Consider the following 26,028-nt stretch of genomic DNA (forward strand, 5'->3'; position numbering starts at 1 on the left):
GGGCAAAAAAGAAAGACATAGTTCAAGGAAGTTTTGATACTAGTCAGTAATAGAAAAATAGAAGGAGGATAACAAGAAGAATACAAAGGAAAAATATGGAGGGGATTGAATTTAACACCTGTGGATGATCTTGTTCTGGTGTGTTGGTTGGAAGCTGACCACTTTATGGTATCATACAGTTGTTCTTGAGAAAGCAGTCTACTTCATGTCATTAGAGGGGAGGAAAATTTATTTTTTTTCCTTCTTCTCTTCCAGGTTCCCTGACAAAAGATAGATTAACAAGAGAAAATTCATGCAGTGTACATTGTGTGAGAGAAACCTCAATGAAGAGTAACTCAAAGGATTGGTTAGAACTTGGGCTTATATAGCATCTTAGCAAAGGAAGAGGACTTCAAGTTTCTGGGGGTGGTAAATTGTGGGAAGGCAAATAAAATATATGGAAAATTAGTGGAAGATAAGGGCTAATAAAGTTTACTATGTAGATTCCTCAGGACTGGTAAGGATCTATAGTTGTCTCCAGTGATTAACTTTTGTCTTTCTTGGTGGAAGAAGGGAAGATTTATGTCCTGTTTTTAGGTAAATAGGGGGAAGGTGGAGAACTTCTCTTGTATCTGCTTCTCAGTTGCCTTAAGCTCAAAATAATCCTTATGTCCAAGTGGCATATTTTGGGTGTGACATATTCTGTCACCTACATCATCATCTGCTCCTTCAGGCCTCTCCAAAGACCTTCAATTTAAGGTTTCCTGTTGAGGTGGATTTCTATTTGAAGTAAGGCTTTTATTTATTTATTTTTTAGTTGTGAAATGTGAATCAAAGGTTGTACTCTTTGTTTTGGAGCAGTTTTGGTGGTAAGGAACACAGTGTGTTTTGGTTGAGGACCCCCTCCCCAAAGTGTGTCTACCCCTTTCATGTATAAAAAGGGGAAAGGGTATGAGTAATTAGGGACTCTAACAGTGGGAGAAGAAGATGGAGAGGATTTGAGGTTTGGAGTTGCAGGCATGGAACCCAATTAAGGAGGTCAGGGACATCTCTTTAGTCATGACGTATAAGGGAAAGGCAATGGCAGAAAAGTTAGGGAGTCAATTCTGGTGATAGCCAACTAATTGTAGAAATCCTTGGAGTTGTCTTTTGGTGTTTGGGAGAGGGAAATTGATAATGGTGTTAATTTTTTTTTTAGGAATAAAGTCTTTACTTCAGGGAGGATATCATGTGCTAGCACTTGAGGGCTGTTAATTGTTTTATGTTTAGAGATGTTATGTCCCTTTTGGGCAAGAGCTTGCAGTAAATACTGGGCATTGACAACCATCATTAAGCAGAGGTCATCTGCATACTGAATTTGGGTAATGAGACTCAGATACCCTCAGAGGATGGACTGAAGTTCCTCAAAAGAGGTTCGCCTGAGTCATGAGTGGATGAGACTGGGCAGTGGGGGAAAGAAGATGGAGTACAGCGTGGGGCTGTGCCTGACCATTCCTCATCCCAGATCTTCATATCACCCCAAGGGTACGGTACTCTAAGAAAGAGGAGTATAGTGCACAGTAAAACTCTGCTGTGGGTAACCTGTCAGAAGAGTTCTTGTGGACTGGAGAGGGAGCTCCTGATGAGAGCCAAATTGCCACAGGGGTTTATTTATTCAACTGTGCTTAATGAGTCTCTGCAGCAGCTCCATAGGGGCCAGCCTAGTACTATGTATGTGTGTAGGTGTAGAATTAAAAGAAGTGAAGTTTAAAATCAACTAAAAAATTAAAGCCAATTACTTAAAATACTTAAAACAGAGAAATGGATTGAAATCTGAGACAGAAATAAAGCCCAACAGGGTAGGACCTTATCACTGTAACACAGCTAACAGGATGAGAGAGAAAAAAAGTAGAGAGAGGAGGTTAAGTCTTAGGGTTTGTAAGGAGGCTGCTGAGGACAGCTCAACTTCCCAGTAGACAATATTCCATTTAGCACAAGGCAGACCTTCATCCCACTTGTGACTATTCCCCTGGTGGCTGTCACCCAGGCTTGCAATGAGAACTAGGCCTCAGTAAAGTCTGCATCCTGTGAGTATTGACCCTGTGCTAGACGCTGGTTAGATACTGATTATACAAAGGTGAAAAAGACTGTCTGCATTTAAGAGCACTTTTCAGCAGGGAGACAGGCAGGTAAACAGCTATAAATTCAGTGTCATAAGGATTGTTTGAGACCTCCACACAGAGGATCCACAAGTAGGAGCAAAGAATTCTCTGGAGGTTTAGAGTTTTCCCAGATGTGACAAGTGAGCAGCACTCTGCAGATGAGCACACAGAGAAAGCAGGAAAGGGCGTGGAGCTGAGAAAACAGTAAGAGCAAAGGTTCAGAGGACGCAATACACACATTTTCCCTTCCTCCCTCCCCGCAGCCCCTCCCTTGCTACTGATTCTGAGATGTCTTATGTGGAGGGGGTGATGGTTTTCAAAGTGGTGAAAAGGTTGAGTGCCTAGACTATAGGTGGGGTTCAGAGTCCTGCAATGTTAGGATGGAAGAACAGGTTGTGCCTGGTTGTAAAGGGCCTTGGATGCCAATTAGCAGTTTACCACACATGCAGTGCTGCTCTCTCAAAGTTCAGGTGATAAAATCTTGCAGAAAGGGAACTCTGGCAGCCGTGGAAAGGGTATGTAAGGGCAAGAATAATGAGACACTGGTAGTCTAATGTGGAGGTTATTATAGCAGGTCTGATGAGAGATGATTAATCTTTGAAATGGGTTGGGGTCAGACATTTCCAAGTAGGATTGGTAGAATCTGGTGGCCTGTGGAACTGGGTCTGAAAGGAGCATGGTGGTGTTGTGGAGGGTGTGGACTTTATAGCCAGGCCAGCCAAGTTCAGTGTGATGCTGGCATTCACTAGCTCTGTGACTCTGAGCCAGGAACAGACATGTTCAAAGTTCAGTTCTCTTCTGTAAAAATGGGCACAATGCCAACTTACCTTTTTTTCAGCAGAGATTGAATGACACAACGTATGTGAATCTAAAGTTTTGTCTGGCACAAAATAAGTAATCCATACATTTGAGTGCACTTCAGCAGGTGTTCAAAGCCTCCCACGTGTGTTTCATGTGCATCTTTCTAGGGGAAGTCTTACTCTCCTGTACCCATTCCCTCCCTCCAAAAATAACAGGGCTCTTCACTATTTCTCAGACATGGCCTATTCATTCTCATCTCTGTCTTTGCTCATGCTATTTCTTTTTTGGAATATCCTTCTTCTCCTCAGTTCTCATTTTTCTCCAGGGCAGTCAATTCACCTTAAAGGCTCTGCTTCAAATTGTACCTCGTCTAAGAACACATCTTCAGTTACCCCACGTGGAAATTATCTTTCCTTCCAAAGCATTCTATTGGAACCATTCTAATGACCCTTACACTATACTGCACTTTACCCGGCTATTTTAGGTACATATTTTCTCTCTTCTAGGTAGCATCTAGTTAATTTTTCTATTCACCGTAGTATTTAATTCAGTGTATGGTGTTATCAAAAGTAGACATTTGGGGCGCCTGGGTGGCTCAGTCGGTTAAGCATCTACCTTCGGCTCAGGTCATGATCCCAGGGTCCTGGGATTGAGTCCATATCAGGCTTCTTGGTCAGCGGGGAGCCAGCTTCACCCTCTGCCTGCTGCTCCCCTTGCTTGTGCGCTCTCTCTCTCTCTCTCTGACAAATAAACAAATAAAATCTTAAAAAAAAAAGTAGACATTTTATGGATTAATATGATTGACTTGGGTAGAAAAGAGAGCAATCAAGCAAGTACTAGCTGTGGGGGCAGGAGGAGGACGACACATGTCCTTGCTAGCAAGAAAATCAGAGGAGATGTACTGCTGCCAATCCTAATTTCATTACCCCCATTTCTAGTTCCACCTGTGTAAATCACAGTTCCTCCACAGCATCTGAGTGTGGCAAAGTTCAACATTTAAGGCCAGTAAAGAGTGTTTTAGACAACACCATCCTACTAGTTTACTGAGTTTTTGGTTGTTTTGTAGGTTTCACCTATTTTGTGAGCTACAGGCTTAATTTAGATGAGTGGCAAAGACAGTACATGCTCTAGTTCTTCAGTGTTATTTCTGTAAGAAATAAATATTATAAATAAATATAGTATATATATTATAGTATATATAAATATAGTATATATTTATTATATACTAATATAATAGTATATAATATATATATTATAGTATATAGTATAGTATATATAAATATAGTATAAATATTATATATATTTAAGTATACAAGTATATGTTATATAAAAATATATAATATTTATACTATATAAAAATATATTAAAAATATATAATATAAATATAAAATCACAATCTAGCCTAACAGCAGATTGTTTCAAAATTAAATGATCTGATTAAGTAGCACACTCTTTTTTTCGTTTAGAAGTTTTAGCTTATTAAATCTGCATGGCTTAATTTCATGATATTAGTTTGTGGTCCTTTTAAGCACAGCAAAAGACACTAGAGGAAGATAGTGTTGAACTCAGTGGCCTGGAAAAGCAGCCTGTAATGAAAACTTACAGCGGAAAAACTAGCATTTGTGTAATGGACAACCAGATGTGGTTAGTTTTTCTTAAACTTACCTGTAAAGAAAAGCAATTTTTGAGAACAATTGCCTAATATTTGTATTGTATTTAAAAATGAAAAAGAAACAGCTATTGTTTATGTGAAAGATCTTTATTTTCTTTTGAACAATATTAAAACAAATAAATTATTGTGCAGTTCACTAACATACTGAGCACATGTTAGCGTTAACCTTATAAATAAAAAGCACTTCTGGTGCAATTACAGTAAAGTAATAGAGATAATTTGATAGTTATTTATCTTACCACCTTATAAAATTGCCTTCTCATTTCACATTGTTCTTTTAATGTTCCTCAGTGATATTTTAAAAAAAGTCAAAGTCCCATCATGAAATGTACTTCTGTTGATTGACATATTTTAATTCTATTTACTGCTAATGACATCAACAGTAAATCACATTTAAAAGACATCTTTAAATATTACCCTTTATTCGTGTGCTTCACAGTGTCATAAGAAAGTGGTTTAAGTACCCAAATGTAAATGAAGTAGAACTCTGTTATAAACCTCCTTTACAGAGGAATAAAAGTGGGTAAACCAGAGCTCTTTGTTGTTGTTATTGTTTATTCTTTTTCAATGAGTTTATTCTGTTATTTCTGATTATACAATTTTGTGAATTAAATGATTTTGTAAGGAAGACTTTATAATTTTTTTTAGAAAAAGACATGATCTAATTTTTTAATAAAAATTATAATGTAAAGTTAGCTTCCCAATGCCAAGTCACAATTAAGTATGTTCTCTAAAGAACATTCACAAGTGCTCTCAATTTTTTCATAGACATATGTACAGAGAATCACAAGTATCAGCTCACCTGATTAGAATAATTTTCTTATGAAGAAAAACACCCTTCATATATTCTTTCACAAAGATACTATTGTATGATTAATGTTGAAACCCAACTAAGCTGAACAAATGTTTAACAAATTTTTCACCCTGTGGTTTTTTATTTTCAAGCTTAAAATAAAATTTAAAAAATCATGAAACACTATAAAATTGTCATAAATTGAAAGCTATACTGACGTTGTATCAATAAATGAAATATTCTTTGACATAAACTATAATACAAACAGCACAATTTAACTACTGGTTTTTTAAAGTAAATGCGAATTATAGAATTTGGCTAGAATATTCTGATATATAGTAAAAGTAGAATTATTTCATACATAATCTGAAAAGTTCCAGGTGTAACTGACAGTGATTTTTAAAATGTAAACATTTCCTTTCCTTTGTGTAGTTGTGTTATTGTTCAATTAAAAATAGAGTCCATGTATGACAATTAAATATTATTCCATTTCTAATTCTCTATGTAGTCATGATAAGAATAACCAGAAACTGAAATCAAAATTACATTCTAGATTTATTTGAAAATGCAGAAATAATATTAAGAAACCATCAGCTATGCCTGAAATATTTCCTAAATTATTTTTGATTATAAATTGTATCAACATGAGTAATTTCATAAAGAGGTCTAGATGCTACATATAATAGTTTATGGTGTACAGCCTCCTCAGTCAAGTTTCTATTGTGTAAATATGCTGAAATAGAACTTCTCTGAGATGAACTATCTTGCTGGTCCACAGAATAACTCTGTAAAACTGTATTCAGATTTTAATCTGAATTATAATCTAATCTGACATCCACCCAAAATGGGTGTTAATAGATTTTCATCATCAGTTGATTTGTGCTAATTCTTCTTTTCAGTGGACCATGTATACATTTATTACTAAACCAATGTAGTCAGATAACTTGTTGCAAATGAAACTTTTCAGAAACAGCTACTTTAGGAGATGCTTTCAAGTATAAAAATCAGGAATCCTTTAACTACTTGAAAGATACAGAAAATGCATTTAAAAAGTCAAGAAGTTTCCCAAATATCCATGTTGCTCATGTCAGAAGAGTTTTACATTTTAAAAGATCAATCAGAAAAATGTTAATTAGCTTAAAGGATTTTTTTTTCTTTCATTCATATAACCAGGTAGGATCTCACTCATGTATTTACAATTAGGAAGTCATTGACATTAAGTAACTTCTTCTCATTGACTGATCTGTGAAATGCTGCTGAGGTAATTTTCAGACTTCATTATAAAATTTGTCCACTCCTGACAAATGCCCTCCATGGAGAATTCTGTACCACCATATTCCAGAGGAAGAATGTCTGGGAAATGCTGAAGTAAGCTTTGTTTGTAATTGTTCCCATGCATGTGAATCTGAAATAGCCAAAATGTTTTAGAAGATATGCCCTCAGTCTCTCAGTAGATTAGATATATTTTTAATGTAAAATCAATACCACAGAACAAGGCATTCTAATGACTTTCAAGATAGGAGAGCATGTATAGATACTATGCCCTTTATTTCTCTGCTTTTGTAAGAATTATACTTAAATTTCTATTGTGCTGCTTATCAGTCTAACCACCTTATTGTTTTTTATATGTATTTGTATTTGTATAACTATATAAGATTTATAGAAAGATATTCTGTCCTCTTTCAAAAATAGATTTTTAAAACTCTAAATAAAATTATTTTATACAGTCTATTCCCTAATGTACAGGTGATTCTTAGCAAAATATCTAACATCCTGAGACTGTTCTAGAGATGATAAAAATATACTTCCTGGTATTAGTTCATATGAATTAGAAGCATATATCTGCACACACCGCTATGTATATGGGGAGTAATTTATGTGGTACAGTTGATGGATACTCTTGGCTAGAACAGAATTGAGACAATTATGATGGTTGAGAACCTTAAATTTTCAAATATTTTAAAGTATAAAAAGTGATCATATAATGCCATGAAGTTAAAATAAAGACTTAGAGCCTTCAATTAAAAGCACATCTTGCTAAAAATAAATAAGTGCCCTTTTTCCATCTCCTAGGGTAAAATGTTCATCTATACATTCAATGATCATTTAAAAACAGCTACTGTATGCTAGGATAGGAGAATTGAAAAATGAATGAAACAAGTTTCCTGGAGTTGGGAACCTCAGAGTCCCAATTCTTGATTTCTTCTGAAATGTTTAAAATATCATCAGCTAATTGAAAAAAATTCTACCATTTCCTCAGAAGGGGGCAAATAAAAACACTCACAAGGTATTGCCAAAATGTTGAGAGGAGAATGGCTTGATTGGGTCCCCATCTCCCTTACTTTGGCAAGTCTGTTTCATGTCAATTACCTTTCACTGAAATGCTCCACCTACCTTCTCAATTTTTAAATTTTTCTTTCTTGTTTGCTCATATTCTCCTATTCATTAGGTTCGGTTCATTGTTTTTGTTTTTATTTGTCCAGAATATAACCCAAAATAGAAATACTTAGTTTTAGATCTTTCAGAGTTAAACAAAACGTGTCAGATATTATCAAGCTACACTGAAGAGAGACAAAAGTGAGCCCCCCAAAATTGACTTTTCTAAAAATGCTAGAATGAAAAGTGGCCATCTTCATAGGTGTAGTTCTTCTTGAAGACAGATAGAAATTCCTACTGGATAACCTCTACAAATTATCCTTTATAGACTAATGTAGAAGGGTGGTTGCCATTCTTGGGAATTCAAATTTTATTTTTAATACTTGAAAAATCCCAAGAGATATTAGATATTCACCTGAGATGAGGCTCCACAAGATAGGTAAAAACAAAAACAAAGAAACTCATCAAATCTCTTTGCTTTAACTAACATGACATTAAGTCACATACCTTGGGTATTGGGGTTTTCAGTTATGCATGTCTAATTTAAATACATTTATTTTTTATTTGCACAGATAATACATTCATATGGCTAGAAATCAAAACAAGATAAAAGATATACAATGAGATGCCTTGGTCCCTACTCAAACCTCATCCACCCCGTCCACACCTCTACTCTACTACATATAGTTAGGTTGCTTTCTTGTAGCCTTTTAATGTAAATGCAACTAGAGATTCTGATTTCTCCCCTTTTTATACAAAAGGTAGCATACTATAAAAATTATTCATTTTTTTATTTCACTTTACATCATGAAAGTCTTATTGTATTCCATTGTGTTGATACAGCTGTTTATTTAACCAGTTCCCTAATGATGAACACTTGGCAGTTTCCAGTCTTTTGCTGCAATGAATCCTTTTGTATCTGTAATTTTGTCTATGTGCTGGTGTATCTGTGGGATAAAATCCCAGAAGTGCAAAGGCTGTGATTTTGATAACTATTACCACACTGCCCTCTACAGGGAATATACCATTTTGCACTCCCACTTCAATGAATGAGAGGCTGTTCGCCCCACAGCCTAACTTGATTTTCCAAATTAAAAAGGAATTTTAATTTATAAAAATGCTTTGTTAGACAAATACTTAAAACATTGGGTTAATTGTGGGGAGGGGAGGTTATAATTCAATCCTTAAATAAAAAGGTTTGGAACATTTGGTACGGAAGAATAGTGACTTGAATATGTTTTACTTACCCGTTCCTTAATTTTTTCAGTCAGGAATGGTTTAATCAGGGAAAAGACAGCATGGAAAATTATTGGCTGATTTATCAAATGGATACCACGAACTTTTAATGGAAAGGAATCCTTTTGAAAATAAAGAAAAAAATTATTAATAACAAAGCATAAATCAATATATATTCCTATTGACCAGTCCCTTCTCTGAACACTTGCTTTACTTAGTGCAGTACCTAAAGTGGGATTTTATTTTCAGAATTATTTATTCCATCAACACAATATCCTGCTCTGCAGTTCACAGTCACTAGATTAAGGAAAGATCCTGAAAAAGCTTTCACCTTATAGCTTAGGCAAAGTATTTTAAGAAAGACCTGCATCTTTTGTAAGTAAGACACAGAAAATATCCTTTCCAATCACATATAAATGTTCTTTCAATGAACCAGTGAGTCATTTGGATGTTTATATTTAACCATGTTCCCCCAATTTTTATTTTGAGAAAAAAATTAAAATCTCATAAGAAGCTGAAGGAATAGTAAACACACACTTTTAAACTTGGCACAGGTATAGGTCTTTCACATCAAAGTAATATAGGTTTATTTAGAAAGCTTAAAACATTAAGAATTAAAACAAAAAACCCCTCATCAATAGTCTTCCTATACAAAATATGTTAACATACAGACTTCTCCTGCCAAATTTCTTTCATGCAAAATTCTTTTTTTTTTTTTTTTACCTATGCATAGCTTTTACAGATGTGTTATCAATTTGGAGCTTTTCCTTCCAGGTTCTTTCTATGAATAATTTTATTTTAAACATAATTGCCAATATGCTGTCTAAATAATTTGCACCCTGTTTTGTTTCATTGACATAATACAATTTTTACACATATCATGAGTTTCAATATTGCGATAATCTATCAAATGGACATACCATAATTTTCCTATTTCTAGAAAAATAAACTGTTTGTAATTTTCATCTATAAAAATTGATTCTATAGTAACTATCTTTATTTATCGGAGGCAATGGTGGTTATAAACACAACTCCTACAGTCAGATGACCTGAACTGGAATTCTTGCTTCACTGCTGACAAAATGTGTGTACTTGGGCATTGCTACGTCACCCCTCTGACATAGCTAATTAATCTGTAAAATGGGAAAAATAATAGCTATAGGCTTGTTTGGTCATTAAAGGGTAATGCACTTGAGACATTTAGCAAAGTACTTGGCACATAATAAGCTACTATTGTTATTATATATGAAGTCTTTACTGTATTTCAGATTATTCGTTGGCTAGGTCCCCGAAAGTAGAATTACTGGATCAAAGATGATGGCCATCTTAAAAACCTTTTAATTTCTGAAAGAATTGTATCAATTTATACCTACCAAGAATGTAACATTTTATTGTACCATTGCTATAAATATTGTTTTGAGTCAATTTTTTTAATTTAGGAAGAAAATTTTAATAACAGAAACAGAAAGTTACCATGTTATTATTTAAATGTATAAATTCTGTAGTTACTAATTTTGAACCTGCTTTCAGTTTCTTGCAACATTCTTTCTTTTATGAATTAATAGCACTTTATTTCCTCTTAGCATTATTGAATTCTATGTGTCATTTTAAAATTATTTATTTTCTAATAAATGTACTATCCTCTTGCTTTGTTGAACATATAACTAAATTGAAATCTATTATTTGGAATTAGTATCCCAAAGAGTTAAAATATACACTTACTGTAAGAACAGCAGCAATCTTCTTGGCTACAGATGGGGTGATTTGAAAAGCATGAGAAAACTGCCAGCCTTCTAGATCAAAGATAGCCTTGATACCATTCCGTTGTGTTTCTACCTCCTGTACAATAAGCTCGGATGTGATTAGACTTACGCGAAAAACATCATAAGCTGTGAAAACTTTTGGGTCCCATTGTGCTAAAAAAAATTTTAAAAATAGCATATCTCAGCATAGTGTAAAGATTCAGGAAGATTTACAAAGGGAAACTAATTCTTTTGAGACTTAAGACATCAGTAGAAATAAAAACATGTACAAAGAGCATGGACTGAATAATGGATCAATTTGGTAGTCCAAAAACACGTTCCTGCTATTTCCTCCATCCTCAAATCCTTAGGGAAGAACAGATTTTTAAGGGCATGGGGGAGAAGAGAATGAATGCAGGCTGGATTTGATTGCCAGATGAAACTATAGCCCAAAACATTCAGGAGGGGGTTGTGGCTAAAGAGGAAGATGTCCCCAGGTATGCTCCCAGCTCGGAGGTGTTGGAAATGGGAAAAGCAAAGGCTTTGGGGTGATAAAGGATTATAAAGAGTAACTAAGGTCCCTATAGTAACCAAGGAGGGTGCTAAGAGAAATGGATGAAGAGCAGACTGGCAGGCTGATGTATCAGACACCACTTGGTGGCAACAGCACATAGCTGTCATGTCTGCACAGGCCAGAACAGTTTAAGTGTAGGCTTTGGAAAAGAGCCAGGGAAGCACTCCGGTAGCTGCCTACACCCAGGGGAAACAACAAAGCATTACTGACATTCCTGTCCTCTCCCCTCCCCCACCATCCCTGGGCAGGCCAGGGCAAGCAGAAATGACAGTAATGGACAGGCAAACAGGTGATCTTAAAAGAAGATAACACATTCACTAAGTATTATAACATTTTTAAAAATACACACAAAGAAGAGGGGAACCACACTCAATAGACAAAGGCATTAAAACCTAAAGAAACAGTTAATAAAGCAAGAGACATTAAAAAGAAGCAAAATAGTTTCAGTGAGGGAATAAAAGGGTAATGTAGGCTATTATTATAAGAACAGGTTATTATTTAAAAGAATGAGTTGAGATCTGGAAATAAAAAGATGATAATTCAAGCAAATCTCAGTTGATGGGACAAATAGCAGAAAAGACACAGCCAATGAGTGCATAATGGTTTGGAATACCAAGCTGAGGAATTCTCTGAAAAGAGCCAACAGTTGATATGTATGCATCAAAAGACTCATGCAGCTAGAGACATGTAGCTAGATCCAGAGTTCTGACATCCAACTAATTAGAGTTCTGGAAGGAAATAATGCAGAGAATAGGGAAGAGGGGAAAGAGGAATAACAGTAGACAAAAATGTTCCAAAGCTGAAAAAAAATGCAAGTCTTCATACTGAAGGTTCCAAGGAGTGCCTAAGGAGACAAATGAGAAAGGGGGAAAAAAAAGATTCATGATTAAGTAATGGTAAAGTTTCAAAATACCAAAGTTTCTGGCTTGGACAACTGGGTAGAATGGTGGTACCATTTATTGAGATAGGAAACAGGGGAAGAGAAATGTTTTGGGAGGAAAAAATCACAAGTAGTTTTGGACACATAAATATGGTGAATGAGAGACATCCGATTGGAGAAAGTTGGAATAGGGAGCTGCTCATACAGATCCCTGGGGACAGGAGATGGTGGGGTGAAGACAGAAATCTGAGAGTTGTTTGTACTTGCATGACAGCCTGCAACAGGGATTATTTTAGGTCTATACAGAAAGTAGCATAAGAAGAGGAAGCTAAGGCCAATGCACTAAAGAATTTCAGAATTGAAAAGGTGGTAGAACAGGTGGTGCCAGCAAAGGAGACTCAGAAGGGGCAGCCAGTTTAAGTCAGGAAAATATCAGGAGAATGTGGCATTAGAAAAGCCAAGAGAAGAGGATATCTCAAGAAAGAGCAAGTGGTTTGCTGTGTTGAGAGATCAAGTAAAACAGAACTAAACATGTCCATTAGATTTGGTGAAAAGAAGGTCACTGATGATTTGTTAAGGTCATTTCAGCACAGAGGTGGAAGTGAAACCAGGCCAGGGTGGATTGAGAGGAATTGTGAAAAACTGTGTGAAAATATGGATGGCGAACATCACTAATTTGAGATGTTTGGCTGAGAATGAGGAGTAGGGAGATGGCTGGGGTGGAGGCTGGAGGATCTTGTGGGATTGAGAAGGAGTTTTTGTTTTGTTTTGGATGGCTGACCCTTAATAGAGTTAAAGGTTGATAGGGAGTGTCTACTAGCAAGGAAAAAATCGAAGATAGAAAAGAGACAATCAGAAGTATTCCCAGAAAGGCATAATGGGATTGCCCTTTGCTTTTTAAGAGCCTCAGCTGCCTGCTAAGAATTTGAGTAATCAATTCATGGATAACCCAGCTCAAATATACTATACTACTTCAGACATTGGCAGAAAGCTACAATGGTGAAAAATACAAGCAGAATGATTGAAAGTCTGCAGTCAAGAAAATAGTTACTGGCCTAAATTCCCGAGCTCACCAACATAGTTGTCTAGACCTGTGCTGTCTAATGGGGTAGCCATTAGCCATGTGTGGCTATTTAAATTTAAACTGATTAACATTAAATAAAATTAAAAATTCAATTTCTTAGTAGCAAAAGCCACATTTCAAGTGCTCAATAGCCACATGTGACTAGTGGCTACTGTAGAACAATTTCATCATCATAGAAAATTCTATTGGATAGCGCTGGTCTAGACTCTAAGCTCCTTTAAGGCAAAAGGAAAATATGCCTTAACTTCTTCATTCCTTTTCCAGCATCTCTTTAATATTTATTGAGTGCTCATTATATGTCAGGTAATGTTCTAATTATATTTCATGTGTATGACAGGATTTAATGCTCATAGGAACCCCGTGAGATAGGTTTTTACTATGCCTGTTTGACAGAGGACAAAATGGGGTTGCAGGTACATAGCTGCCCATGTAGCTAGAACATAGCAGAGCTGCAGTTTCAACCTGGGCAATGTGCTGTAGAACTTTAACCCTAAGAACTAAGCCACAGTCAAACGTAATACTCACTGTTAAATTTTATTTTTGCTGCAACAGTATAATAGTTTCAAAAGGCATAAAATTATATCTGGCTGGTAGTCTAATAGTGGCAAAAACTGAGTTTCACCTTGTGTTGCCCTGATGGACTGGAGAAAAAAGGTTCTGTGCATTTTCACTGCAGAGATGGTACCTAGGGAAAGGTGGTTATGCTAATGTTCTACCCAAAACCTCTACCACAGATTTCCTTTTTTAGTTTCTCCCATTAATTCAATTACATTTAGGAAATTTATAAATCTTTATCCTATCCTTTCCTTTTACTCCTGAACCTCTTCTGAGTTTTCCCTTTGCACCCTAGAAAAAGATCTTACTCTACATAACACACAAGAAATTTGCTGCATGCCCTTCTGTTCTGACCATCACTAACTTACATGTTTTCTGTTTTTCTTTTTAAGATTTTATTTATTTGACAGAGAGAGAGCGCACAAGCAGGGGGAGCGGCAGGCAGAGGGAGAGGGAGAAGCAGGCTCCCCGCCGAGCAATTAACTGGATATGGGGCTCGATCCCAGGACCCTGGGATCATGACCTGAGCTGAAGGCAAATGCTTAACCGACTGAGCCACCCAGGGACCGCCCCAACCCACATGTTTTCTTGATTTTAAAAACAGTGTACTTAAATGTTAATGTACCATAAGAAACCCTCTCGCTAAGCAATAGAAGACAACTGATGCAGTGTTAAGGTATGTATGTATGTATGTATATATTTATTTATTCATAAAGCTTTTATTTTTAAATTATCTCTATACCCAACGTGGGGCTCAAACTCACAACCCCGAGATCAAGAGTCGCACGTTCCACTGACTGGGCTAGCCAGATGCCCCCAGTATTAAGGTATTTATGATCAAAGTAGCACATTTGTTTTTTCACTATCAAGATGTCATTTTTACTTCTTAACTTGCCCCAGGTAATTTATGAACAAATTTGAAAAAACTCCAGCCAGGCAGTACAGAGCCAGGATACTTGCAGAAAGAGCCCCCTGAAGGTTTCAGTTTTATGCTCCTGGGACCTTTGAGTAGCATTGCCAGATAAAATATAAGACACCCTGTTAAAGCTGAATTTCAGATAAAAAACAAATAATTTTTTAGTATGTATGGAGCATACTGATACTAAAAAATTATATCCTGTTTATCTGAAATTCAAATTCAGACTGGACATCCCATATTTTCATACACTCTATGTTTACTTGCTACATAAAACATAGATAATATCATCATTCTCGCAACTCTACCTCTAAAGAACTTGGGGAACTAGATTCATCATCCTATAACACTGGTGGAGCAACAAAAGGACAGGGCAGACATTGTGACGTCTGTTTTATGGACAGTGGCTTCATGACTGTCCCAATTGTATCTGACACATAAGCAGGAGCAAACACCTGGAATCATTCTCCTCGGTCTTCTGATACCCTAAAGAATTACATGCAGCGCCTTCTTTACAAGATCATAAACAGCTGAGTTACAAGCAGGTATCTTATCTATAATCAGGTAGAAAAAGCAAATCTATAAAGAGGCCACAAGAGGATGCTGGGAGCAGTGTGAGTCCTTCTTCATTACATGCCATTTTTAATCACACACAGGTCTAAGGGAGGGGCAGTCACACTAAAGGAAATACTAGGAAGGCCTAATGGTGAAAAGGGGAAGCTATGACAAGAGGGGTATGTGGAATACAGTGTCTTCAACGCAACTCAGGGATGCCGCTTTCCCACTGGACCTTCCCCCATCCCAGAGAATAAGCCCCTGGCTCCTCAGCCTTGGGTGTTATCCAACTAGCCATTCATTCATTCCAGAAATATTTAATACATCCCTACCATATACGAGGTCCTGGTTTCAGTGTTAGGATACAGACAAAATCCATGCTCTCATGGAGCTTGTGTTAATACCGTTCAGAATTCTTATTTGGATTTCCTACCTAAGCATTTTCTAAACTCTTTACACCTTGATCTTTTTCACCTTTCCCCCCATATTTCTCTACTCTGCTTTCTTTCTCTCTTATTTTATACCGCTGACTCTGTGGAAGAATGGAAGCAAGCTTTTCGTTGGTTTCTAATTTTCTCACAGTTGCCAGTTTTATTATATTTGAGGGACATTACAATCTAAATTAAACCTAAGTTAAAACCTGAAAAGTGAAATTCTTAAATATGGACTCATAAAGCTTTCAATATGGCAGCCAAGAAAAAGAAAAGCAGTGCTGTATATGACTTACCGATTCTGTAAATAAGAACTTTGCTGCCAGTGGGATCTCTGGCTCTCAGGACTCCGAGGTAACCAGCCTTCAGAAGTCCCAGAATACGTCTAGGGCACAAATCTGCACTTATTTCTGGACATTCTGCTCTCCACTTATAATAATTTTTCAGTAACTGAAAAATAAAATAAAAGTTGACTACAGATGTCATACATGGTAAGCACCTCGTAAAAATGGAAGCAAAGCCTTGGCATTATGTACAGCTCTTACCATCCATTATGTCAGGATTTGAATCTGGAGTGGTTTTTTTTTTTTTTTCATTGTAAAAATTTAAGTTCCCTTCTTCAAGCATCGCAGGTGATAAGACTTCATCACAAATTCAAGTTGAGTAATTTTCATTTGTCTCCTATGGTTGGTAGTCTCCAAAGATAGCTACCAATAATACCTCCCCTCCTGGCAGACACATGCCATTTGTCCCGTTACAGGTGGAATCCAGTTGATTCCTCCCCCCAGAATCTGGGCCAGCCATACATTTTACTTTGGCAGAAGTGACACTGTGCTAGTTTAGGAAGGCTGGGACTTTCTGCATTGGCTTTTGGGGACCCAGAAACCACATCAGAATAAGATTACTAAATAGTAAGTATATGTGGAAAGAGGCACTAGACAACCAGAGCCCATCTTGGTCTGGTCTCAGCCAAGTTCCCACCTGATGCAATGTGGATCACAGATGAGTCATCCCCACTCAGCCCTCCCCAACTGAGAGAATCACAAATAAGTAGTTGTGGTTTAAGCCACTAAATTTGGGGGTGACTTGTTACTCAGCAATAGATAACTGAAATATCCACTGTTAGTCCATTCTGAAATAAGGAAAAATAGAAATCAAATGAATTAGGTCTACAAATATTTTTGGAGCATCTACAATGTTCTACACACTGGATAGGCACTTGAGTTATAGCCATGAACAGAATAAAATGCCTGTGGGGCATTTTATTGAGGCTTATTGGGGCTGACCCGCTGGTGACAACTGGATCATACATGCCATGCTACATAGTGAAAAGTTAAATTCCCAGGCTGCTTCGTCAGAAAAACCTTGACTCTACCATATATCACCTGTGTGATCTTGGGTAGTTATTTAACTCCTTTGTGTCTTGTTTCCTCCATATCTGCTTGCAGGATTAAGCGTAAAGCATACATGGACATAATGAGTGGTAGTTACCCCTGCTATTGTTGTAATAGGAAAGTTATTTGGATTTATTGCTCATCTGAGTATCTTAGTGCAAGTTTATGTTAAAGATAACTAGAATTTTTTGGTTTCATTTTCTTTACTAAAAAAAAGAGCTAAATCAAAGATATAAAGGAACATCTCTATACCATTGCTATACTTTCTACTAATAGAAAAACAACAAAAATCAACTTTGTTAATAGTGGTATGTATTCCGAGCGGAACAGTAAGCCCAGATAGTAGGTCTTGGTAAAGTATGGTCTGAAGGAATCCCGTTTTCTTTTCATTTTATTTTATTTTTTTTAAAGATTTTATTTATTTATTCATGAAAGACAGAGAGAGAGAGAGAGGCAGAGGGAGAAGCAGGCTCCCAAGGAGCAGGGAGCCCGACATGGGACTCGATCCCAGGACCCTGGGATCACGACCTGAGCCGAAGGCAGACGCTTAACCATCTGAGCCACCCAGGCGCCCCCGTTTTCTTTTCATTTTAAAAGAACTGCCAATAATGTTTACTCTGCATTTACAAGAAATACGGATATTGCCAGTATGTTGTGGAGAATACTAACATCAATGCATTTAAAGTTTATTATAGTTTAATTTTCCTCTTCACGATGTTTAGCATTCTCAATTTTTGTAAAATGACAATATGTTTGGGTTTTTTTTGTTTTGTTTTAAAGATTTATTTTGAGAGAGAGAGAGCACAAGAGGGAGGGGCAGAGGGAGAAGGAAGGAGAATCTCAAGCAAACTCCATGCTGAGCGCGGAGCCTGAGGGAAGGCTCGATCTCACGACCATGAGATCAAGACCTGAGCTGAAACCAAGTGTCAGAGGCTTAACCATCTGCACCACCCGGGCACCCCAACAATAAGTCTGTTTTGAGTTTAAAGAGGTGAGGAATGGAAGTTTAGATGAAAGGAAGGGACGAATTTCATATTTGAGAGTCATTGGAATACACATGACAGGTGTGATCACAAAGTAGTAATGACCTGGAGGAGAAAGAACAAATAGAAATTTAAAAGCCAAGTAGAGGGTGAAATTCCGAACCTGGGGCAACGTTAATGGCTGGCAAAGGCTGGAGAAAGAGAAAAGCTGGCTGGACTGGAGGAGCCTCGACACCATGGTGCACAGAAGGGAGGAAAAAGTTATGTGTGTCTCCTGCCCCCCTCTCCTCTCGCTCTCTTCTCTCCCTGATGTTGTCTTTCTAACTTTCTCTATCTCTGTCTTTCTCCGTCTCATTTCTTCATTTAATAAACTTTTCTGAACTCTTCTAAAAAAGAGAATGTTGCCACGGGCTGAATAAAACTGCAAGGTAGAAAAGAAAAAAGTCCCTAAATTAGCCAACAAAGAAATAATTGGTGACCTAAATAGCAATTTCCAAAAGCAGAAAGAACAGAAGGTACATTGTAGATTCTGATATATTCATTCTACTCTTTGAGTTTCTCTTCCTCCTCCTGTCTTAGAGGGCATCAGAATAAGTGTTAAAAGAATGTTACAGTGCTCATTACTTTGATAGCTCCCTCAGATACAAAAATAGTCCTTTGAATTCTGATTCAAGCAAAACACTAGAAGGAGCATATTTGCTCCTATATAAAAATAACGATTTTAATTTCCCATGGAATCATAGAAGTTGTAGCTTCATTAAAAGGGATCTTTTAGGTAACAGGCAGGGTCCTCAGCTTATTCATCTCTGCAGAATGCTGGGCACCCAGGAGATAGGTACAAGTGTTGAATGAAAGAATAAATTAATGCATGAATAAACCAGCCGAATTCACATACTTGAAAAGCTGACTTTTTCGTAAAGGTGCGCAAATCACTCTCCTGCCTTTGACATTTAACTTTTGCAAATTGAAATATCTAAACCTGGATCTTTGAGCATTACTTTTCCTCTGACAAATAAATTCAATACTCGGCTGACATAAATAAGTTATGTAAATAACACAACCGCTACTGAGCAATTCTCAAACAAATCATCAGAAGTCCACAACAACAACAAAACTGGCAGCAGGTGAACATTCATTACTGGAAGGCACCTGTTTTTGCCCCAGTTAGGAATAAATAAATGTAAAAAGTTAGGGTTTATTTTAACTATGCTTTGTAATAGAGTCAGTTTCGTCTTATATTTTTCATGTGCTTTCAAACAAAATAAGAGCTGTAGTGTAGGTGCGTTTACAGGGTTTAATGGCATCATTTCAATTCCTTCTCACAACCATCCTGAGAGGTAACTACTATTTTCCCACGTTAAGGATAAGAATACCAAAGCTCAGAGAAGTTACACATTTGTTTAAGGGCAGTAACTATCAGGAGCAGAGTCACTGAAACTGACATGTGATATGACAAATTCTACAAAAGAAGCTACAGGAAGAGTCAATGGATTTTTGAAAGCTTCAAAGACTTTGGGGAAACCGTAAACATACTTAAAGGAAAAAAAAACTTACCACATAGAACAAAAACATAGGGAACTGAACTAGTCACTTATAAAAGACAGGAACTCACAAGAATATGTAGGACAGACAGAGGTTAACAGTTGGCCGTTTTATGTTCATTGTTTTGAACAGAAGGGGCAAGTGCAGTATACTTGTGAGCATAGGCTCTGCAGAGTTCAACCCAAGTTCAAATCCCTCCTCTACCACTTAATACCTGATTTTGGACTAGAAACTGCATCTCAGTTTCTTCTAAAATGAGAAAATAATGAGATGATCCACACAAACACTATTTACCCAAATACTTGGTACTCTATAAACTTTTAGAATCATAAAAACCTCATTAATTCATTGTATCTTCAAATACAAAAACTAGAATAATGAGAAATTTCATTGTAACTGAGGGGCTTATCAAGCTTTCTTCATATACTAAAACTATAGGGCTTTTATATTATAAATAAGGGAGTTTGAGTTAAATTAACTGCCTTTATGGAGGAAATTGAAAAAAAAAATAGTTTCACACTCTAAGCCTTTCCCTTTCCTTTCCAGTTGGCAGAAAAGTAAGGCAAAGAGTTCACAGACAGAAACTTGATCCCTATCCAGTGGATTTAGACAGTCTTGCTAACCAATTCCTCAAGGACATGGTGAAATGAAAACAATTCAGGAAAATAAAGAATACAGAAAACAATATATATAACAGCTGCTGGGGGTAACTTTTATTCCTTCTTGTGTTTAACATTACTTTTGAAAAGCAGCTAAAATGAAATCAGTAAATCACACACTTTTTTATTATTAGTGATCTCTACACATTTATATGTTTAATGTTTCATTTAAACTGCACTCCTCATAGGACCTAAGATTGTCTTTATATTTAGTAGTTGCTGAGTAAATATTAGTTTATTACCCATGATGTTGGGATACCTGAGTAGCCATCTGACAAAACAAAAATAAAGTCAGATTCTTATTTCATTCCTAACATCAAAATAAATCCTAGTAGGTTAGCAACTCCAACATTAAAAGGAGACATCATAAATTACCAGAGAAAATTTTGGAGAGGAGAAGAGCTTATAAAACCCAGAAACAATCAAAGAACAATCTAATCGATACATGTGATTACATAAAAATGTTTAAACTCTGCACAGAAAAGAAAAATAGTACAAGCAATGTCAAAAGACAACAGACTAGGGCAAAGGCTTATTTTCTTTAATACATAAAGATATTTTATGAATAAAAAATGTATATGTATATTTTATGTGAACAAAATGGAAGAAAATTAACAAACTAAAAACAGCTAACTGGAAAATAATCTAAAAAATTTAAATATATGAAAGATGATTAACCTCACTTATAATTAAACAAATGCATATTATAATGAGAACCAATTTCTCACCAAGCAGGTTGACACAGATCATAATGTTTGATAGAACAGTGTAGGTGATAATATGGAGAAAAAGGCGCCATTTTGTAATATAAAAGTGATAAAATTAGTGCAAACGCTTTGAAGGACACTTACATTCATCAACCCTGAAAATGCATACTTCACTTCATCCAGGAACTTTACAGGTTGAACTTATAAGGATATATTCCTATTTTTGCACAAAGACCTGTGTATAAAGAGATACTACAATATCCAGTTGGTGATAGAAGAAACCCCATTTGTCTTGTTTACTGCATTTTGTGTACAGCCAGGCAAATTGTAAGAGTTCAAAAAATAATCATTGAATGAAGGAAAGAACAGCATGTGTTGGCATTGCCATTGGCTGAGGATAACTCCCCTATCTAATAACTGGGATATAATAAATCCATACAATGGAATAGTACACAGCCCCCCAAAAGAATAAGATTTATGCACACATACTGAACTAGGCTGATCTCTATGGTAAATTAGGTAAAAACAAAAAACAAAACAAAACAAAAACCAAACAAACAAGGCCAAATGTAAAACACATACATATGCTTGTGTGAGCACAGACTATGTCTAGAAAGATAAACAGGTAACAGTAACTGATTCTGGGTAGAGGACCAGCAAAATGAAGGTTTGGGGTGGGGAACTTTTTTCCTTTATAAAGTTACTTTTAGAAACTTACTTTGCACTCTTTACTGTTCATAAACAAAAAATCACCCATGCTCTTTACTTTTTCAATTAAAAATCAGTTAACAACAACAACAAAACTCATACTGGGTCATGTTATGATTCTGCACTAGTATACTTCCCCTGTCTCCCACCTCCCAATATGACACCGAGTAAGCCACTTGGCAGAAGGGCTAGATCAGATTCAATTGCTGAGTGCTTACTATATTGTCAAGCTCTGTGCTGGGTACGTGTTGTTCTGCTAAATTGGTTAATGTTCAATCCTCGAAATCAGTGAGGTAGGCTTTCTCACCATTATTTAATAGAAGAGGATGCTGAGCCCAAAGTGACAGAACTCAAGGTTACATCCCTCTTTTTTGGTTCCTGTCTTCCTATCACCCTTTCTTCAACCATCTGTAACATACCTGGAAACACAAAAGAACCACCTCATCCCACACCTTTCCACTCAAAATATACTGGACCGCTTTACTGTCCTGACACTTAAGTATTATTATTAATAATGGCGCTATTTTGCTAGAATTTGGCTTCAGACCTTCAATTTTACTGGCAACTTCATTTTCCCCACCACAGGTGGAGTGATCTGCTAAAATGTGATAAATCTAGGTTTCCTACTTCAAAACTGTTACTGTTTTATATCGCTGGCTTCGGCCAGGGACAGGAAAGACATCCCTATCTCATCTAGAGCACAGTTCCAGTGTTTGGGGTCAAAGGCGCCATCACCCCAGAGCGCTCCAGCTTTTTCTAGGTTTCCTGTTTCCGTGACTCAGAGAAACTGGAAGGACCCGCGCGGGAGTTCTCAGAACACCTGCAGCCACCGCGCCCGCCGCCCGGTGCGTTAGAAGGGCGCGTAGCCACCAACGCTCAGCAGGCAACTAGGGATTTCACAGAGGTCTGGCCATGCCGCTGGTCCCCGGCCCTGCCCGCGCGGGGGAACGCAGCAGGGAAGCGTGCTTACCCGCCAGGCCAGGTCGAGGTCGAAGTCCCGGGCGCGCAGGAACCGCAGCAGGAAGGAGTCGGTGAGTGGCAGAGGCGTCGGCGGAGCGCCCGACGCCCGGGCCCGGCGCCGCAGCTCGGCCAGGCTGGGCTGCAGCAGCGGGGAGTGGTCGGGCAGCGCGCTGAGCTGCAGCCCAGCCGCCGGCCCCGGCCGCATCTCTGCCATGCCCGACCCGCGCTTTTCCCCGCCGCCTTCATAGGGGCGGCGGGGAAAAGCGCGGGCTCCGCGCCACCCTCCGGCCCCTCCTCCGGTGGCGGCTGCCCAGCGCACACCCACCCTCCCGCCCGGCCGGGCCGCGACGGGCCTCTTGTCCCCGCGAGTGGGTGGGCCAGCGCTTGGAACCACGTGGTGTGTCCACGGTGCAACTCCTCCTGGAACCCCGGGGTGGTAACCCGAGCCTCTTTCTTCAGTGAGGGAAGTCGTGGTGTTCATCGCCGAAGGGAAGAAATCAGAAAGTTTGCCTACCCTGGTAACGATTAGTTGGGGCGTTTTTCACACACACACACACACACACACACACACACTGCTAGAACAAATTTTTCCGTCTTTTTCTCCCTTCCCTGACGCCTTTCCTCTCTCCCTTCCTCCCTCCTTCTCTCCTTGATTTTCCTTCCTTCTCACGTCCCTCCCTTCCTCCCCTTCCTCCCTCCCTCCCTTCCTTCCTTCCTTCCTTCCTTTTCTCCTTTTTCATCTTGGACCTGGAAGGAGCCTTAGGACAACCATTTAATGGCACTGTGGCGGACTCATTACTAAGGCTTCCTCCTTACTCTTATTAAAGCTCCAAGCTGACTTCCCACCCCAAACTGTATTATCACAGTGGTTTCTAAAATAATGCCACATTAAAAACTCAATACTCTCAGCCCCTTGCACCAAATCCAGGCAGTCTTCTCGGTTCTTGACATTTTATCCTGTTAGTGACACATACAAATGAATGTCTAGCAAGTGCCCAAAAAAAGTCATAAACACCATATACTTCCTCCATTACCCTGCACCACCATGTCTAGTCTTTCAATGGACAGTCTAAAGATGGATGACCTCATCTAAGTCATCCCAGGTAATGATGAATCAGGGAAACGATGTGGAAACCAGAACAGGTGCTAAATTGGGCTTTTCTTGATCTGTATCCATTGCAGCTATCCTAGAATTGACCTGAGTCCCCCAGGGGAATCCATGAGACTAATTCTTACTGAATATATACCATGTGCCAGGTAAATGCTAGAATTGCACAAAAAAATAAAGCCAAATCTTTGCCTTTAAGAGAGAGTGGTGAGAAGGACTGGCATTTCCTTCATTAAAAGAATAGTTACTGAATTGCTACTGTTTCCAGACGTTGTTCAAGGTGCAGAGGGTACACCTGTGAACAAAACAGAAACACCTGTCTTCAGGGACCTTTTTTTGACATTCTTAACACATTTTATTATATTGGCTGGAATGCTCTAAATTCATGAAAGCCTTTGAGAAAATCTTCAATTCCCAACCCTTTAAAAAAGTGTGTTGAGCCCCACCCTCTCCAAAAAAAAAAAGAAAAAGAAAAAATGGAGAAGTAATGATCTGGACAGATACACAACAGCATGCCTTAGTTCCTCCCATATCCCCAGCTGCTATCTGGTGATGAAGAATTCTCAGAAAGCAGTATTTTAGAATTCATATACGATCTCACCAGTATAAAGAACCAATAACAACACTGATCTGGTGCCTCTGCTCACTCTTTGCAGACCACTTTTTAAATTCCTATGGTGTAATTACACATTTCACATGCATTTGTGAGATATGTAAACATTATGTTTATATCCCACATGAGTCAGGCTAAGGGTTTTCTAAATACTGTGTGTGGCACAAGAAACTTCATGCTGTATCAAGTCAGTATCAGTATTAAGCTAATGGACTCTATAAGGAAATATCTAGACATTTACTGAAAACCAATATAAAAATCTGGCCCAGAAAGACTAGAAGAGAAATATGCAATTTTCTTGATTTAAGGTGGTCAAGTGTGTGTTTAAAAAAAAAAAGCTCTACACACTGTTTAAGACAAGTATGTATAAGAAGCTTTTTGTGTGTGTGCTGACTTTATCATGACAACTCTAGCTGATTCTTTATGAAGGATTAGGGATACACGTCTTCAGCAGTGCACAAGAGAAATAAACTCTGAAAAAGGCAATTTCTTGGGTTGAGGAAGGAGCGTATTCTGGGAAGTACTTCAGAGGAACGGACAATAATTCTAGGATTATAGCCAGGAAGGACTGGAAGACCTCAGGAGATGCTTCAGCTTCTTCTAGATTTTGAATGTTGAATAAACCACTGGAATGTGATATCTATATTATCCTTTTCTTTGCAAGAAATTGAATGGCAGCAAATTTCTCTTTCCTGAATAGCAGACAGGTTCATTTTTTCAATTAGCTGTTTCTCATCCAAGGCATTAGGAAGATCTCTCTTGTTTCCAAGTACGAGCACTGGAATTCCTTGTAACTGTGGTTTATCTAGAAGATTATGTAGTTCATTTCGAGAGGCTTCTATCTTTTCACGATCGGCAGCATCTATCATGTAAACAATGGCATTGACTCCTCTGCAGTACCGCTCCCACATGCTCCGGAACCGGGGTTGTCCTCCTATGTCCCAAATCTTTCTTGTAACGTTACCTTTAGTTACTTTCCTCATGTTGAAGCCCACCGTGGGTACCATATCTTCACTGAATTGACCTGACGCGATGACATTGACGAAGGTGGTCTTGCCCGAGTACTGCAGCCCCACCAGCGTCAGCTCCATCTCCTCCTTCCAGAAGAGCGAGCGAAACCAGTCCAGCAGGCGGGAGATGAGCGCCAGCATGATGGCGGCCGGGAGGGAGAACGGACCGGCGGGCGGGAGGACAGCAGCAGTGACGGCTCCCACACGAGCGGCCCGCAGCCCGGACCCCTCAACGGCTCCTCGGGGCCGCGGCGCCACTGGCGGACACCGGCGGGCGGCCTTCAGGGACTTTTCATTCTTGTGGAGGGAGAGAGGCAATAAACAAGATTTTAAAAAAGTGATAAAATATGGCGTGAGAGATGGTGATCATTGCTATGGGGAAACAAAGCGATGAAGGGGGATAGCACCTCAATGGGATGTTTGAAGGAACACCCGGAAGAGGTGAGGAAGGGGTGGATCGTGCAAAGCTTTACTCGGAGCTCTGGGTAATAGAAATACAAGGGAAGCCAGTCTTCTCTAGTAGTCTAAAATGTTTAAAAGTGAATTAAGAGCGTATATACAGCATGTTCTTCTCCAAAAATTTTTCGACACGTTTTTCTACTTATTCTT

At 38.1% G+C, this 26,028-nt stretch overlaps 2 protein-coding genes across 4 annotated transcripts; both read right to left on the minus strand.

Moving 5' to 3' along the window:
• Nucleotides 1-4,669: 4,669 nt before the first annotated feature.
• On the minus strand, nt 4,670-23,212 carry TTPA (alpha tocopherol transfer protein). Of its 3 annotated transcripts, none has more exons than XM_027580289.2 (5): nt 22,699-23,012; nt 16,032-16,185; nt 10,721-10,914; nt 9,010-9,120; nt 4,670-6,791 (listed from the first exon to the last, which is right to left on the minus strand). In XM_027580289.2, exons 1-5 carry the CDS (start codon nt 22,900-22,902, stop codon nt 6,618-6,620), a joined length of 837 nt encoding a protein of 278 aa, XP_027436090.1. In that variant the 5' UTR covers nt 22,903-23,012; the 3' UTR covers nt 4,670-6,617. The 3 variants fall into 3 exon arrangements, with proteins under 3 accessions (XP_027436090.1, XP_027436100.1, XP_027436106.1); XM_027580299.1 differs by lacking the exon at nt 4,670-6,791 and adding an exon at nt 8,553-8,709 and having other exon boundaries at nt 22,699-23,016; XM_027580305.2 differs by lacking the exons at nt 4,670-6,791; nt 9,010-9,120; nt 10,721-10,914 and adding an exon at nt 10,926-12,158 and having other exon boundaries at nt 22,699-23,212.
• Nucleotides 23,213-24,606: 1,394 nt separating this feature from the next.
• Nucleotides 24,607-25,693, minus strand: LOC113914783 (ADP-ribosylation factor-like protein 8B). The gene has a single exon (XM_035727416.1). It carries the CDS (start codon nt 25,558-25,560, stop codon nt 25,000-25,002), a length of 561 nt encoding a protein of 186 aa, XP_035583309.1. The 5' UTR covers nt 25,561-25,693; the 3' UTR covers nt 24,607-24,999.
• Nucleotides 25,694-26,028: the final 335 nt, after the last annotated feature.

Source organism: Zalophus californianus, chromosome 4 (genome assembly GCF_009762305.2).
Source record: "Zalophus californianus isolate mZalCal1 chromosome 4, mZalCal1.pri.v2, whole genome shotgun sequence".
Taxonomy (NCBI): Eukaryota; Metazoa; Chordata; class Mammalia; order Carnivora; family Otariidae; genus Zalophus; species Zalophus californianus.

Coding starts and splice junctions, on each gene's coding strand:
- TTPA (XM_027580289.2), bottom strand. CDS start 22,902: ATGGCAGAGATGCGGCCGGGGCCGGCGGCTGGGCTGCAGCTCAGCGCG. Junction 9,121..10,720: donor AGATTGCTGCTGTTCTTACA/GTAAGTGTATAT, acceptor TATTTTCAAAAG/GATTCCTTTCCATTAAAAGT. Junction 6,792..9,009: donor CTGAAAAAATTAAGGAACGG/GTAAGTAAAACA, acceptor TGGCTATTTCAG/ATTCACATGCATGGGAACAA.
- LOC113914783 (XM_035727416.1), bottom strand. CDS start 25,560: ATGCTGGCGCTCATCTCCCGCCTGCTGGACTGGTTTCGCTCGCTCTTC.